General features: G+C 37.5%; 1 protein-coding gene across 3 annotated transcripts in view; it reads left to right on the top strand.

The window, feature by feature from the left end:
- The window catches only part of ATAD2B (ATPase family AAA domain containing 2B), a 141,911-nt gene that overhangs the window by 43,182 nt on the left and 81,946 nt on the right, over window positions 1-16,783 (top strand). For all 3 annotated transcript variants that reach the window (XM_055121610.1, XM_055121609.1, XM_055121611.1), the window contains exons 10-13: window positions 559-670; window positions 4,407-4,522; window positions 8,098-8,272; window positions 11,387-11,475. In XM_055121610.1, coding sequence (XP_054977585.1) covers window positions 559-670; window positions 4,407-4,522; window positions 8,098-8,272; window positions 11,387-11,475 — 492 coding nt within the window. The remainder of the gene's footprint in view (window positions 1-558; window positions 671-4,406; window positions 4,523-8,097; window positions 8,273-11,386; window positions 11,476-16,783) is intronic.

Below are 16,783 nucleotides of genomic sequence, written 5' to 3'. Positions count from 1 at the left end.
GGGTGGAGGATTTGGACTATGTCAAGAAATGTTCAGGGGACCTTATGCTGCCAGGTGTGAAGCTGGGGTCTCCATATGCAAAGCGTATTTTAAGCTCAGCAAGCTAAGTCTTTGGTTCTAATGCCATGTCTGCTACATCTAGATCTATTTTTTTCTTATCTTTACATAACCTGGAATATCAGGTAAGTAATATCTAGTTTGAAATAGATTTGGTATTTGGACAAACATCACTAGATAAATATTCATTTATTTAGTGAATATTTTTTTGTTTTTGGTTATTTGGAAAAGTATTAGGGAGATTAATTAAAAATAATTAAGCTACCAGTGTTGTATTCGGTATGCCAAAAAACAGTAACAACAAGTCTCACAATGGAGACAGTACTAGTGCCATCTTGAGCAAATTGATGAACAATGGGACTACAGTGCTATAATTAAAAATATGAACACTTTATTTTCTGGCCTGTGAGGAAAATGGGAATGAAGAAAATGTGTCAAAGATGTAAAATTACTTTCTGTATGCCCCTTAATGCTGTCTAATTGGACTTTTATGCATTTTAGATGTTTGCCTATGAATTTAAGAGCAGAAGATTTAGCTAGTGGTATTCTCCGAGAACGAGTTAAAGTTGGTACAAGCTTGGCTGATGTTGACCCAATGAATATTGATAAATCAGTAAGTTTGGGAATTTTATTAGAAGTTGTTTTTAAAATATATTTTAAGTGCATTTAAAAATGGTTACACAATATCTAGATATCATTAGTGATGGTTTGATGTATATAGTTTGATACCTAGAATTCTGGTCACATGCTATACTTGTTTAAGGGTTTCATTGTTTTATATTTTAAAATTAAAAGAAATGAGGCAGACAAATATGCTAAAGTCTCATAGACCTTGATAAGTAGTAGGGTATTGTTGAAACTGCTTAAATTTCATGGTTACGTTCATGGTTCATATAGATGACACTGTCAGTGATGCTGTTAATGAATTTGGTGGAAGTAAAGCTGGCAATTAAAAATTTAGTTTCTTTTATAATGTTTATTATTTACATTCTATTTTCCACATTAAATATGTACAGTAATATTTTAATGTAAAACATTTTCAAGCACTGTAACAGAAAAAAAAATCACAGAAGGAAATTTTCCAAAATGTATAATCATAGGTAGTCATTATTAACATTTTAGCAACATTTTCTTACAATATGATACAAAATTTCTTTTTGTAAGAAATTTTTTCTTGGGGCTGGAGTGATAGCACAGCAGGTAGGGCATTTGCCTTGCACGTGGCCAACCCGGTTCGATTCCCAGTATCCCATATGGTCCCCTGAGCACAGCCAGGGGTGATTCCTGAGTTCACCGACAGGTGTGACCCAGAAAGCAAAAAAAAAAAAAAAAAAAAGAAAATTTTTTTTTTCTTAAAATAGGATACAAAACGCATCACTTTACAGCAAAGCTACATCCCTGATTCAAAAGTACTTTTTTTCTTAAGAATTATTTTGAGGGGCTGGAGCAATAGCACAGTGGGTAGGGCGTTTGCCTTGCATGCGGCCGACCCAGGTTCGAATCCCAGCATCCTATATGGTCCCCCAGGCACCGCCAGGAGTAATTCCTGAGTGCATGAGCCAGGAGTAACCCCTGAGCATCGCCAGCTATGACCCAAAAACCAAAAAAACAAAAAGAAGAAGAGTTATTTTGATATTTTAACTGCTCTGTGTAGGACTCTGTAGGTTCTTGTGATTAGGGTTTGTGACAGTGTTGTTTGATCCTTTGGTGTACATACCCTGAGTAGCACTTGGACTATTCCTAGCGCAGTGCTTGGGGGTTGCTCCTGGTTGTGCTGGAAGTCTTACTGGACTTACACCTCTAGCATATGAGGTGTATACTCCAGCCCTTTAAGCTTTCTCTCTGCCACTTGAAATTGCTTTTTTTTTTTTCAGTTGTTGTCTTCTAAGGAAAAATTGTTTTTATAGCTGTGTAGATACATACAGTGTTAAATAATAAGGTCTTGTCAGATAAATTTGAACTTCGGAGAGTATCAAACCATTGGTTTTTGGGGGTCTGGGGGTTGTGGGCCCTACCCACTGATGCTAAGGACTTAGTCACGTCTCTACACTCAGGAATCACTTTTGGCAGTGCTCAGGGGACTATGGGATATCAGGGATCAAACCCAGCTAAGCTATGTGCATGGCAAGCACTATACCCACTGTATTATATTTCTGGCCAGTATTAAACCATTGTAATAGCTAAGAATTTTTTGCCTCTTGTACCAGTCTTTGCCTCCTTGGGGTCAATATTGCCTCTGCCGATAGATAGTATTCTGAAAGCTATTTAAATTGTTGATGTAAATACAACTTTTATATACCCATTAGTATGGGTATTAATCTCAGTTCCCAGTTACCAGGAGTTAAGGTATATTTAATTGAAATGAAAGGTAAGGTTTAATTTTACTAGAAACTTTATTTTTCTATACTTATTTCTTATTTCAAAGTGCACTTAAGAGATGATTCTTTAGCATTGTTTTAAAACATTTTTTAATTGTTAAACATTTACAAAATTTTAATTTTAATTATAACACAATGATTTATCAAGTTGTTCGTAATATAGTTGTTTCAGGCATTTAGTGCTTCCACACCAATCCAGGGTGACACCAAACCAGGGTGACCTTCCCTCTATCAGTGTCCCCAGTTTCCCACGTACCACCCATGCCTGTTCCTTTAGCAGGTACAAACAAAAATTTACTTCATATTATGTGGTACAATATAAGGGAAATGTAATGATTAAAAATCCAGATCAATAAATGCCAATTTGTGATAATTGTTATATTTCACAATGGTATTACTAAAGTCATTGTCTGATTAGTTACTGGGCTGACTGTTGTTAGTTGATCTTCTATGCTACTGTTTTTGCTCATTGATCTTAGTGGTCCTCTATGCAACTTTTGCATCATATTTCTTGTGGTCTTACTGGACTGAAAGTACTATGAAATATGGAGGTGTTTTGTGGTCTTTTATGTGGTTGCATGCTCCAGGAGCTATGGAGCTGGAATTTTTTGGTGGGTTGTTGAGGTTCACTTGTGGAATTGGGCCATTTCTATGCCACAGAATGTTGGGAGTGGCTGGGAGCTGCCATGCTTTCAGGCAGAAATTGGAATCTGCCCACCGCAATTCTGAGAGGGCCCCCAAATTTTCAGCCAGAAACAGTCTCCCTGGAAAGATTCAGCCACATCATGTCCTTTGCCAGGCGTTTATTTGGGGGGATGGGGCAAAGGGGGCACACCCAGTGGTGCTCAGGGCTTACTCCTGGCTCTGCATTCAGGAATTACTCCTGGTTGTGTGTGGGAGACCATATGGGGTGCCGAGGAGTGAACCCAGGTTGTCTGTGCTTGGCAAGCCCCCTGCCTGCTGTATGATATAACTCTAGGCCCTTTTTTCTAATACATGGTTTGTATGTGGGGCGTGGGGGACCATATGGTGTGCTGGGGATTGGACCTGGGTTGGCTGTGTGCAAGGCAAAACACCCAACCCGTTGTATTATTGATTAGTCCTACATGATTTATGTTGTGACTTTAAAACAATTTGTTATTTTAAACCCCCTAATGACTCTAAAGTCACCCCTTGAAGGGCCTTTCCCAATGATTCTTTTTTTTTTTTCCTTGCTTTTTGGGTCACACCTGGCGATGTACAGGGGTTACTCCTGACTTTACACTCAGGAATTACTCCTGGCGGTGCTCAGGGGACCACATGGGATGCTGGGAATCGAACCCGGGTCAACCATGTGCAAGGCAAATGCCCTATCCACTGTACTATCTTCCAGCCCCTCCCAGTGATTCTTGTGTGGAGTACACAGCCATATAGGATATTTATCCAGTATTTGGCTCATTACAGTTGTCAAGAATTCCCATTTTTTCCTTAGATTTTGGGGATTTTTTGTCTTAGGAAATTTTTTCCACCCCTTCTAAAATTGTTTAATATATACATCTCTAATGGGAGGTGAACACACTGTATATTATATAACTGCAAAGTTGTGATACTGCAGCAGTATAACTGTACTGCAGTATGCTTATATTTATATATTATGTATCCTTTGTCTATTGTTCATATACAAAATGCAGTACTTATAAAAACTGTAAAAGATGATTTATCACTTTAATATAGATAAGGATACTGAGCTCTGAAATATTAACTAAACCACTCAGGCACCCCAGGGTAATTGATAAAGCTTACCACGACTATCTAAAACCCTTAGACTGTACCCCCACTTTTAATTTCATGTGGCAGGCACCATATAAGTTTACCCCAACTCCTTTCTCAGCTTTCTTACCTCAACCCTATGCCAAGGCAGAGACTAGAAAAATGAAGACACTTAAACTATTAAAAATTATTTTATATTAAACTTTCCTCCTTCTTTCCAAGGTGCGGTTTGATAGCATCGGTGGATTGAGCCATCATATTCATGCGTTAAAGGAAATGGTAGTATTCCCACTTCTATATCCAGAAATTTTTGAAAAGTTTAAAATTCAACCTCCAAGGTAAAGTAATGTCCAAGAAACTTTTTATTGTTTTCACTGTTACTTTGTTCAGTTTTAGTTAATATCATAAATATAAATATTACATAGTATTTATTTGATGTATTCTAGTAATAAGAAATTGCAATAAGGTTTTGTTATTTAGAGGCTGTGGTACTGTTTTGTATTGATTTGTTATGCTATATTTTGGGAGACATAAACATCCAGCAGTGCTTAGGGATCAAATCATTAGCTCATACAAGCAAAACATGCACTCCAGTCATTTTAAGCTATCGACCCACCTCACTAAGAGTGTTCCTTTAGTTTCCAATTTTAACATTTAGACTCAGATGCAGGATAAGATTTTTTTTCATGAAGGCATTGGATTTATACCATTGGTTGCCCAAATGAAATTTCCTTTCACTTGTTCTTCTATCAGCACTGAGTTTGGTACTTTATAATAGTTAAGGAAGCTCAATTAAAAAAAAATACTACAATTAATATTTTTTTTTACGGGGCCGGAGTTATAGTACAGCAGGTAAGCCACTTGCTTTGCCTGTGACTGACCTGGATTCAATCACCAGCACCTGATATGGTTCTCTGAGCACTGCCAGGAGTGATCCCTGAGTGCAGAGGCAGGAGTAAACTCTGAGCACTGCTGGGTATGGCCCAAAAATCTGAAGAAAAAATGGTTTGATTTACATTACACTGTGATTTACAATATTGATAATGGCAGGGTTTTATGTATAAGACATTTCAACACCAGACCCTCTACCAGAGTGTCAGTTTCTTCCCACCTGTCCCAGTGTTATAGCCTCCTCTATACCACCTGCCACCCCCTTATCTTCTTCAGGAAGCACTATTTGTAGACACACACACACAAACACACACACAGATAAATATATGTTTGTCTCTTGTATACGCCCTTCTTGCTGTACCATAGCTCTGGCCTCAAAGATTGGAAAATCTTGTTAAATAAGTGTTTGAATGAGTAAAAATGTTAGCGTATAATTCTAGAATGACTTTGCTTACCTTGATGTTCTCAGGGTTTACTCCTGGCTCTATGCTCAGGGATCCTTCTTGTAGGACTTGGGGGACCAAACAGGGTGCTGGGAATTGAACTTGGATTGATGGCATGCAAAGAAAGAGCTTTTTTCACTCTACTTTCTCTCTGGCCCCTGCAGTGACTTTATAACTACCATAAGAATTTGGTTTTGTTAAAATTGAAAAATTAAAATAAGAGCTCCTTTTTTTTTTTAAGCCAAAAAATAGTTTATAGACTTGGGAGGAAAAAAATACTGTTTTTCTTTTAAAAATTTTTCTTTAGAGGGGCTGGAGCAATAGCACAGCAGGTAGGGCGTTTGCCTTGCATGTGGCCGACCCAGGTTCGATTCCCAGCATCCCATATGTCCCCTGAGCACTGCCAGGGGTAATTCCTGAGTGCTGTGCCAGGAGTAACCCCTGTGCATCGCCAGGTGTGACCCAAAAAGCAAAAAAATTAAAAAAAAAAAAGAAAAGAAAAATTTTCTTTAGAGATTGTTGTAAGCAGAAAATAATATTTTTTGTTTTGTTTTTGTTTTTGGGCCACAACAATCAGTGCTTAGGACTTCTGGCTCTGCTTTCAGGAATCATTCTGGTGGGACTCAGGGGACCATATGGGGTGCTGGGGATTGAACCTGGGTTGGCCATGTGCAAGGCAAGCACCTCACCTGCTGAATTATCATTCTGGATTTGAAAATAATATTCTTTTTGTTTTTTTGTTTTTTGTTTTTGTGCCACTCATGGTGGCTCTGTGTGTAGGGATCATTCCTGGCAGTGCTCAGGAGATCATATAAGGTTCCAGGGATTCAACCCCGATCTGCTGTGTGCAAGGCAAATGCCCTACCCACTGTACTATAGCCCTGGCTCCATCTGAAAGTAATAGTACTTTTTGTTTGTTTTTTGGTATTGGTTTTTGGGCCACCCTAGCAGTGCTCAGACCTTACTTCTGGCTCTACACTCAGGGATCACTCCTGTTGAGCCTGGGGGACTCTATGGGGTGTCTGGGATCGAGCCCTGGTTGGTGCATGCAAGGCAAACATCCTACCCAGTACAATATTGCTTTGGCTCCCTGATAGTAACATTCTTAGGGATGAACTTGTTTTATTCTTTACAGACTTCATTATACATTCTATATTATATTTTCTAATATTATTTTATATTTAAATATTTAACATAGGTTTCTCTTTCTTTCTTTATTTATTTGCTTTTGGGGTCATACCCAGTAATGCACAGGTGTCACTCCTGGTTCATGCACTCAGGAATTACTCCTGGCGGTGCTCAGCGGACCATATGGGATGCTGGGAATCGAACCCGGGTTGGCTGCATGCAAGGCAAATGTCCTACCCGCTGTGCTATCACTCCAGCTCCCAGATTTCTCTTTAAATAATAATATTTTATAAAATTTTTTTGCATTTTATAAATTTTATTGTATTCTACAGTGGTCACCTTTCCATAACTAAATTATTCATGTTGTTAATTTTTATACGGTATTGGTATTTTATAAATGTAAGAGTGTATCTGTCCCTCATTAATAATTTTTCACAGAGAAAGTATCTATTGAAGATACATTTTATACTTTAATTTTATAACACTCTTTTGAGGGTCTTTTTTTTTCACATCTGGCTGTGCTCAGGGATCATTCCTGTTGGTGTGATCATTCCTTCAGAGACCATATGGGATGCCTGGCTCCAGAGAGTGAGCTTGCTGTATGCAGGGCAAGTGCATTACCTGTTGTGTGATCTCTCTGGTCCATTTCCTGCTGTACAATCTATCTGGTGGCCCTCCCTTTTGAGTTTTCTAATGTGACACATTCTAAGATGTAAAGTTTTTTGGCTGGAGGGAAAATTTGTAGAAGCTTGATATCTTACAAATAATTCACACTATGATTTAATTATTTCTTACCTAGCAAAGCTTGGTACTATAAAAATGATCTACAGGGGCTGGAGCGATAGCACAGTGGGTAGGGTGTTTGCCTTGCACGCAGCCGACCCGGGTTCGATTCCGAGCATCCCATATGGTCCTTCGAACACGCCAGGAGTAATTCATGAGTACAGAACCAGGAGTAACCCCTGTGCATTGCGGGTGTGACCCAAAATGCGGGGAGGGGAAAAAAAAAGATCTTCACTATGAACTGAGGATACAAAGTAATCGAGAGTCTCTTGGAAGACAGTCTTTGTATTTGGTGTGGTGTAGTAGCAGTAGCACTGCAAGTGTGCAGACAATATCTATTCTATTATAAACCATTCTGTCTTACTAAAAAGTGATTTGGAGAATAAAAATTTAAAAAGTAACAATGGTAATGGTGATATTGTGTGAAGTAATAGATTGTCATATGTTGTCACACAATTAAGCATTTTATTATATAATAATATATAAGAATGATTCTGCATGGTGGGATAAAAAAGAATGTATTTTGAGAACTCTTAGCGGAGGGAAGCTTGTCTATTCACCATATAAAGCTTCATCATTAATAATATGTCCTTGTAGAAAATTATATGGGAGGTATATCTTGTTGGTGGCTGGTGGTGATTAATTGACTTTAATTCTTTAATTTCTAGGGGTTGTTTATTTTATGGCCCTCCTGGCACAGGTAAAACCTTGGTAGCCAGAGCATTAGCTAATGAGTGCAGTCAAGGAGACAAAAAGGTGGCTTTTTTTATGCGCAAAGGAGCAGACTGTCTGAGCAAGTGGGTCGGTGAATCTGAACGGCAACTAAGATTACTTTTTGATCAGGTAAGAGAAGTCAAATACTTTAAGAATGTCTTCTTTTGAATGTTTATCATATTTAGTCTTTGATATAAACTTTTCGGAATTGTATTTTCCAGAATTATGTTTTCCAATCAGCATGCTAAATTTTTTCATCAGTAATCTGAGTTTGTATTCTTTAGGGGTATTTAGCAGCAGTTTTACTAAAACTTTTGAATATTTAAGAATTTTGTGGGGCTGGAGCGATAGCACAGCGGGTAGGGCATTTGCCTTGCACGTGGCTGACCCGGGTTTGATTCCCAGCATCCCATATGGTCCCCTAGCACCGCCAGGAGTAATTCCTGAGTGCAGAGCCAGGAGTAACCCCTGAGCATTGTTGGGTGTGACCCAAAAAGCAAAAAAAAAAAAGAATAATTGTTTGTTTTTGTTTTGGGGTCATACCTCTTGTGCTCAGGGCTTACTCCTGGAGGTGCTGGGGAGACCATATTGGATGTCAGGGATCTAACTATACTGATGATCCAGTCCCTTAATATTTTATCTTACTATTTTAGATTGTTAACAAAACATTTTTCTAGGTAGTTGCTGAGCTTATAATACCATGTTTTAAGAATTCTGGATATATGCAAATTTCATTAGATGCAATGTAATTAAGGAAATAGAATAAGCATAAAAGTTTAATACCTCTGAAGAAAATGTCACAAAACAGTATGTTATTTATTATTTTCTTTATTAGTTGTAAATACAGTGCTTGAAGAATTCAGAAATAATAAAATTAAAACATCAGAGTAAGGTGTGCAATTATTACACAGACTCTCTTTCTTGTTTCTTTTAAAATACAATTTTTGTGTGCTGGAGAGATAACATAGGGGTTATGGTGCTTGCTTTGCTTGTGGCCAATCTGGGTTCACTTCTGGCAACACATAATGCCCCCAGACCATCACCAGGAGTGATCCCTGAACACAGATCCAGGAACCTACTCTGAGTGTGGCACAAAAGCAAAAACACAGAAACAATTAGAAATGATTACTTTCTGGGTTTAGAAGATAGCTTAAAGGCCTAGTGTGCATGCAGGAGGCTTAGGTTCAATTCCCCAGACCATATGGTACCTTAGCTCCTTGTAAGTGGTGACCCATGAGTATCAAACTGAGTAGCTTTTCCTTTTGGTTTCTGGGCCATATCTGGTGAGGCTCAGGAATCACTCCTGTTGGTGCTCAGGAAATTATATATTTATAAAATTTAGTTCTGATATAAATTAGCTTCAGAAGTTAATTTACCTGAGCAAGTAAAGAAATACATTTATATTTGATAATGTAACTACTATTTGATTATGTCTAAGGTAATTCCTACGAAATTACAAAACCAAAAAGTTTCAACAAGAATTTAAGTACTGGTTACTAAGGTGGTATGTATCAACATAGTTTGTAATTGGCAAGGCTTGTCATATATTGTTTTTAGTTTATTTTTAAGTTTAAAAAATTTTAATTTTGGAGCAGGAATGATAGTATAGCAGGTACTTACATATGACCTACTGAGGTTCAATCCCCGACATTCCCTATAGTCCCCCATAGCCCTGCCAGGAGTGATTACTGCGCATAGAGCCAAGAGTAACCTGAGCATTGCCCAGTGTGGCACAAAAACAAAAAAGATATAACAAATTGCTGGGTTTTTTTTTTTCAAACAAATTTTATTTTATTCATTGTTTTGTAAATAGTATTGTATGGATATAATATTTCATGATATCTGGCCAAGGAAAACAAGGTATAAAAATAAATTAGTTTTTTTATGGGAGTCAATTATATTAAAGGGCAGGTTTGTTCTTGACACTGTTAAATATACATATGTATATATATATAATTGAATGCTGCTACTATGGAAGAAATAAACATGTCTGTCTAAGAGACTTTGGCAGGAGGAAAAAGATGGGCACCACCTTTCAATGAAATCTTCTTGTTGTCTTTGTGAATTTATGTTAAAACTTTGAGTCAAGAAAGTTTGAAAGTGAGAAAAATAATGCACATGCTTAACAATGTATTTTTATTGTTTATTAAACGAGGTCAACCAATAATGGGCAAATCAGTGGGGAACTAATTATGATCCAGGGTGGTCCTCAATCTCTCTGTTTCAGAGGCCTGATTTCAGTTGCACCCCAAGTGAGTCCCCTGTTGAAGACCTATTTGGTGAGGATGGCATAGGATTTAAAATATAATTCTCAGACAGCCTTGTAGGAGCATTCACTTATTCCACAGTCTTATCTGGGCATCTACATTATCAACAAAAGTATGCTTGAGGAGCAGAGTAAAAAAGGAATAAAATGACTCAAAAGTTAAAAAAAAAACAGAGTGGTTTAGGTTAATATAGCCCATTCTGTAGTAGAAACAGGAAACTCCGAGTTTTGGGCTAAGCATTTGCCTCTTGTGACAGAGCTAGATGTCACAACCAATACATGCCTCTGTGACTTTTTCTTGCCACAATGAAATTGCTGGGTTTTTAATAATGCTTTCAGAAGTGGAAATAATTTAAAGTGCTTTATGTTGGGTGCTTGCTTTGCCCACGGCCGACCTGGGTTTGATCCTCAGCATCCCATGTGGTTCCCCAAGCACCATCAGGAGTAATTCCTAAGTGCAGAGCCAGGAGCAATCCCTGAGCATCGCCAGGTGTGGCCTCCAAACCCCCAAATAAACAAAAAAGTACACTATGCTAAGTCATACTAGCCTTCATGCATTAAGATAATTTAATAATGTTGAAGTATATCTCAAAAATTATTGGTGGATGAGTGAAGATATAGCTTGGGAATGCTTTCATGTTGTCCAGGGACTTCATTTTAGATTTTTGTGTGTTTTAATTTTCAACTACTCATGCTGGCAGTTAGAATGTCTTGGTATAATTGAAAAGCAGAGCGTTGGGGCCAGAGAATAGAGTGAGAAAGGCTCTTTTCTTGTATGCAACTGATGAATGTTTAATCCCTGGCACCCCATAAGGTCCCTTGAGCCCTACTGACCCAGAGTCAGGAAACTCCATCTTCAACTACTACGTGTTATACCATTTGTGTACACTACCTATTAAGAAAATGTGATAATTAAGAAAATATAATTGTTACAAAATAAGAATTTATATTTAATGTTTGTTTTCTTTTCATTATAGGCATATTTGATGAGACCATCTATAATATTTTTTGATGAAATAGATGGATTAGCTCCTGTTCGCTCTAGCAGACAAGATCAGATCCACAGGTAGTTTTTCCTAATTTGCTTATATTGGATTAATTTTGCTAATAATTAGCCCTTGGATATGCTGTGGGGTTTATAAAGGATTGAAAACTGTATACTGTTTTCTGGATGAAAACTTCTTTTATATTTGGTCATGGTATGATTCCCTGTCTCAGGAAACAATGAAAATAAAGGTGTTTTTTCAAAGGTATCTTGAAGAAACCCCAGGAGTAGAGCACTTACTTTGCAGTGTGTTGAGAACTTTGTTGTGAGTTCTAGAACCACCAGAACAAAACAAGGAAATCTATAATCATACATAATGTTAAAAAATGAAAAAAAAGTCCTTCAGTTTGAGGATTACACTGAGAAGCCTTCTGATCTGCAGCGCTCCTAGGTTTCAGGCACTCTTCTCTGGCGAGATACGCATGGTGGAGAGGGTTGAACTGTTACGTCTGCTAATATGATTGTGTATGTAGAAATTCTAAAATGACCCGATAACTTGTATATAGTAAAGGACACTAATACAGACCAGTCAATATAATTAATTTTGGTTTTCTGTGTACTGGTAATAGTGTAAAAATTTAAAAAAAATGCTATTTAAAGTCTCAGTTAAAAAATGTTTACTAAGGGCCTATGAGATAGCTTAGTGGGCTAATTATTGGCACCTGCTATGCATGCGGGAGGCATGGGTCTGTCCCTGGCATCACATCACCCCTTGATCACTGCCAGGGCATTATATCATTCCCTGATCACTGCTACCACCCTCCACAAGAAAAGAAAATGTATTCATTGGGTTGGAGAGAGAACTGCAGAAGGCATGAATTTCATTGCCCACACTGCATGGTTTCCTGAGCATTGGCAGGTGTGACTCCCAAACTAAACAAAATGAAAAAGGAAAGTTATTAGGAATCTTTTAAAAACTCCATATTATATGTGTGTGTGCATAAAAGAATTCAGTGCAAAATTACTTTACAGTGATTAAATGAGAGAAATACCAGGGTAATGAATTATAAAACTTGGATTTTTTCTTCTACCTTAGTTTAGTACTAAGTATTTAGTACTTTTAGCAGCAATGTTAAAAATAACACTTTTTGGGGGAAAACTCAGCCAAATGATTTTGAAACACCACAGAAATATAAAGTATATAAGATCAGTGAAGAATTTTGTTTAAGAACAAGTGAAGGACTTGCTCTACTGGTCATTAGATCTTTTAGGTTAATACTTTAGTATTGGTGGGAAGCTAGAGAAGTAGTAGAACAGAACCACAGACTCATGTAGATCAATGCATAGCTTTGTATATATATATCGCTTGACTCTGAAAGAGCCTTCAGTCATTGGGAAAGACGAGTAAGGAGAGGCTGCTAAAATCTCGGGGCTGACTTTTGGAAAACAATATGGACGATTCTCAAAAAATTAGAAATTGAGCTTCCATTTGACCCAGCAATACCACTCCTGGGAATATATCCCGGAGAGGCAAAACGGTATAGTAGAGATGGCATATGTATTTCTATGTTCATTGCAGCACTGTTTACAATAGCCAGAATCTAGAAAAAACCAGAGTGCCCCAAAACAGATGACTGGTTAAAGAAACTCTGGTACATCTACACAATGGAATACTATGTAGCTGTCAGAAAACATGAAGTCATGAAATTTGCATATAAATGGATCAACATGGAAAGTATCATGTTGAGTGAAATGAGTCAGAAAGAAAGAGACAGACATAGAAAGATTGCACTCATATTTGGAATATAATGTAACTGAGAAGTACAAGTTGGCAACGATGCAACTTCTGGCAGATATCTCTCTGGACTTAGTTACTAAAATACTAAATTACAGAAACCCAAAACTGAGAGGCCGCTAAGTGTGGTCACTCGACCTCATACCTCTTCATCCTCAGCAATGGAAAACAAATTATCTAATGCTTCCTTTTCAGCAGGTCTGACTTTAGGGGAGAGACTCTCCAAACAATAATAGTGAGTTTTGTTGAAATATTGTATGCAATCAAAGTGAAAGTAAAGTGAAATTTATTAGTTACACAGGTGGGGGGGCTAAGGGTGGGGGGGTAGGGGCGTGGGGGGGGTTAGGGGTGGGGGGGTGGGGTGGAGCTATACTGGGATTCTTGGTGGTGGAATATGAGCACTGGTGAAGGGATGGGTATTCGAGCATTGTATAACTGAGATTTAAACCTGAAAACTTTGTAACTTTCCACATGGTGACTCAATAAAAAATTAAAAATAAATAAATAAAAATAAATAAAAATAAAAAAAATAATAAAAATAAATAGAACTTTCCTCTTAGTTGAATCAATGGGAAGGATATAAATTTGTCCTATTTTGGTCTTGTTCAATAAAGAGTGAATCAAACAAGTCAGAAGATGAAAAAAAATAAAAATAAAATAAAATAAAATCTCGGGGCTGAGTGTAATAGAGATGTTACTGGTGCCCGCTTGAGTAAATTGATGAACAACGGAATGACAGTGACAGTGATATATATGTATTTGTATAAATAATTTTTTTCCACAACAAACATATCCAGTGTCTCTAGCATTATATATTGAAAATGTCGTTGCTACTGACGAGGGAGATAACAGAAGAGGGAGAGCACATGCCAAGTATGTCCCAGGATTGGCGATTCCTATCCCCAAAACTGATGGCCTCTAAGCACCTCCAATGGTGACCTCTGTGTTTGGCTTTTTGGATCATATTTTGTGGTGCTCTGGGTTTACTTTCAGTTCTGTGCTCAGGGTTCACTCCTTGCAGGGTTTGGGGCACCATATAGAGTCCTGGGGATTAAACCCAAGTTGGCTGTCTGAGCAAGCACCTTACCTGCTGTGCTATCACTCTGGCCCACCTCCTTTTTTTTTTTTTTTTTTTGCTTTTTGGGTCACAGTGTGACCCAAAAAGTGATGCTCAGGGGTTACTCCTGGCTCTGGACTCAGGAATTATTTCTACTTCTGGAGGTGCTCGGGGAACCATATGGGATGCTGGGAATCGGACCCGGGTCAGCCACATGCAATGCAAACACCCTACCCGCTGTACTATCACTCCAGCCCTGGCCCAGCTCCATTTGAAAAATAATCATAACTTTCCTAGCACTATACAGCCCCTCAGATCTGGAATAACCCCTGATGTACTTTCAGATATTGCATCCCTCATCAAAAGAAGGGCTGAAGGGTTAAATTTAAACTAGATTTTGTTCTTTCATCACTGGATTCTGGGGGTTTGGTCATACCCAGCTGTATTTAGTGTTTTACTCTTTACTGGCTCTGTGTTCCGAAATTACTCCTGGCAGCGCTCATGGAACCATATGTGGTATTGGAGATAGAACTTGGGTTGGCCACGTGCATTGCAAGCATTTTACCCCCCATATGTGGTATTGGAGATAAAACTTGGATTGGCCACATGCATCGCATGCATCTTAACTGTTATCCTATTTCTCAGGCCCTAAGCTATATATTATTTTATTTTTTTCAGGTTTAGGTCTCAGTCATGTAATGATTGAACCCTCATTCCTTCACCAGTGCACATGTTCCACCACCAAGAACCCCAATATACCCATCTCCCACTCAGCCCCCACCTAAATAGCTAATGATCTTCATTTTATTCTCTCTATACTTTGAATACATTCAATATTTCAATAGAGAACTCACTATTATTGTTTGGAATTTTCCCCCAACCATCAGGCCTGCTGAAAAGGCATCATTTATAATTTCTTTTCATTGCTGAGAATGAAGACTCTGAGCTGTCTCGGCCTCGCGGTTTTGGATTTCTGATATTTTAGTTATTTTAATCTGTTTCTGCCTGTGTCTTGAGACTTTATCTTCTGGAAATCCTTTTACAAAATACTTTAAAATGTTGATAAGCCTTAACAAGCATTTAAAAATATTTGCAGTTATTATTTACTAAGGAAAAATGTGAAGTTTAATATGATTAAACATGAGTGTGTGCATAGGAATGTTTATTTTCTACCCCAGTGAGAGACTTAGCCATTAATTTTATCTGTTAAAAAAAAGTACACATCCCTCTTACATATGTACAGTGTCTAGCATTTTGGCTAAGCTATAGATTTGTGAAACAACTAGAACAGTTTAGGAGCAAGAATGATTTTCTATAAATGCTGAGCATATTTTAAGCAGGTGCTACCAGTAAATATAAAGGAGTAGAATAGTCAGGAAATACACGAAAGAATTACTCAAATTATGGTTTATGTTATAGACAAAATATTCAGATTTGTTTAATTTGTAATTTAAATAATTATAAAGAATTTACAAAAACTAAAATCCATAGTGGTCTCCCACTGTATTTAGTTAAACATGCAGCTATTTATTTGATTTTTGGGGGGCCATACCCAGTGGCCCAGGGCTTACTCCTGGCGCTGTACTTAGGGATCACTCCTGGTGGGGACTTGGGACCATAGGAGACCAAACCTAGTTGGTCACATGTAGCACCCTACCTGTTGTATTACATCTCTCCAGTCCTAAAAAGAATTACAATGGTTTCACAAAAGTATTCTCTAAATCAAAAGTCTTACAATTTGTCAAACATAAAAAACATTCAGGATTGCTTTTTGTGTGAAACAAACTTTTCTTTTTTTCAATATTAATGTCGAGATAATGTCTTTATCTATTCATCCATTTAAACTTTGATTCAGTGACTTAGTTTATTTTGTTTATATAACCATTTTCCTAGTTGTAGAATATTTTCATTTCCTGAGGAAGAAACCTTGTATTCTTTTTTTGTTTTTGCTTTTTGAGTCAGACCTAGGGATGCTCAGGGGTACTCCTGGCTTGGCACTCAGGAATTACTCTTTGGGGACCATATGGGATGCTGGGTTTTGAACCTAGGTTGACTGCATGTAAGGCAGTTGTCCTAACCATGGTACTATCATCACTCTGACCCAACCTTGTATTTTTAGACACCACTGTCTTACCTTCTCATCCTAATCAACTCCACTAATATACTTTGTGTTACTATAGTTTTTGTATAGATTTGTTTCATATGAATGAAATCACATGATACATAAACTTTGTAGCTCTCTTATTTGATATAGCACCATGTTAAAATCTGCTGCACCATCTATAAGTACTTTATTTTTATTGACAAATAGTGTTCCACTGTGTGGCTATGTTGGTTTTAATTTATGCATTTGTCAATTGGAGCTCATTTGAGTTGCACTTTTAAACAGGCAATTTGGGCTGTTGTGAATAAAGTGTAAACATCTATGTACAAGTTTTTAAATAAACATTGCTGAATCATATGGTAATTTTATGTTTAATAATTGAAACTTTTTCCAAGATATACACTATTTTGCTTTCTTATTAGTCCGTATATGT

The sequence above is a fragment of the Sorex araneus genome, chromosome X, assembly GCF_027595985.1.
Source record: "Sorex araneus isolate mSorAra2 chromosome X, mSorAra2.pri, whole genome shotgun sequence".
In the NCBI taxonomy this organism is placed as follows: domain Eukaryota; kingdom Metazoa; phylum Chordata; class Mammalia; order Eulipotyphla; family Soricidae; genus Sorex; species Sorex araneus.
This window is presented reverse-complemented; position numbering and strand designations above follow the sequence as displayed.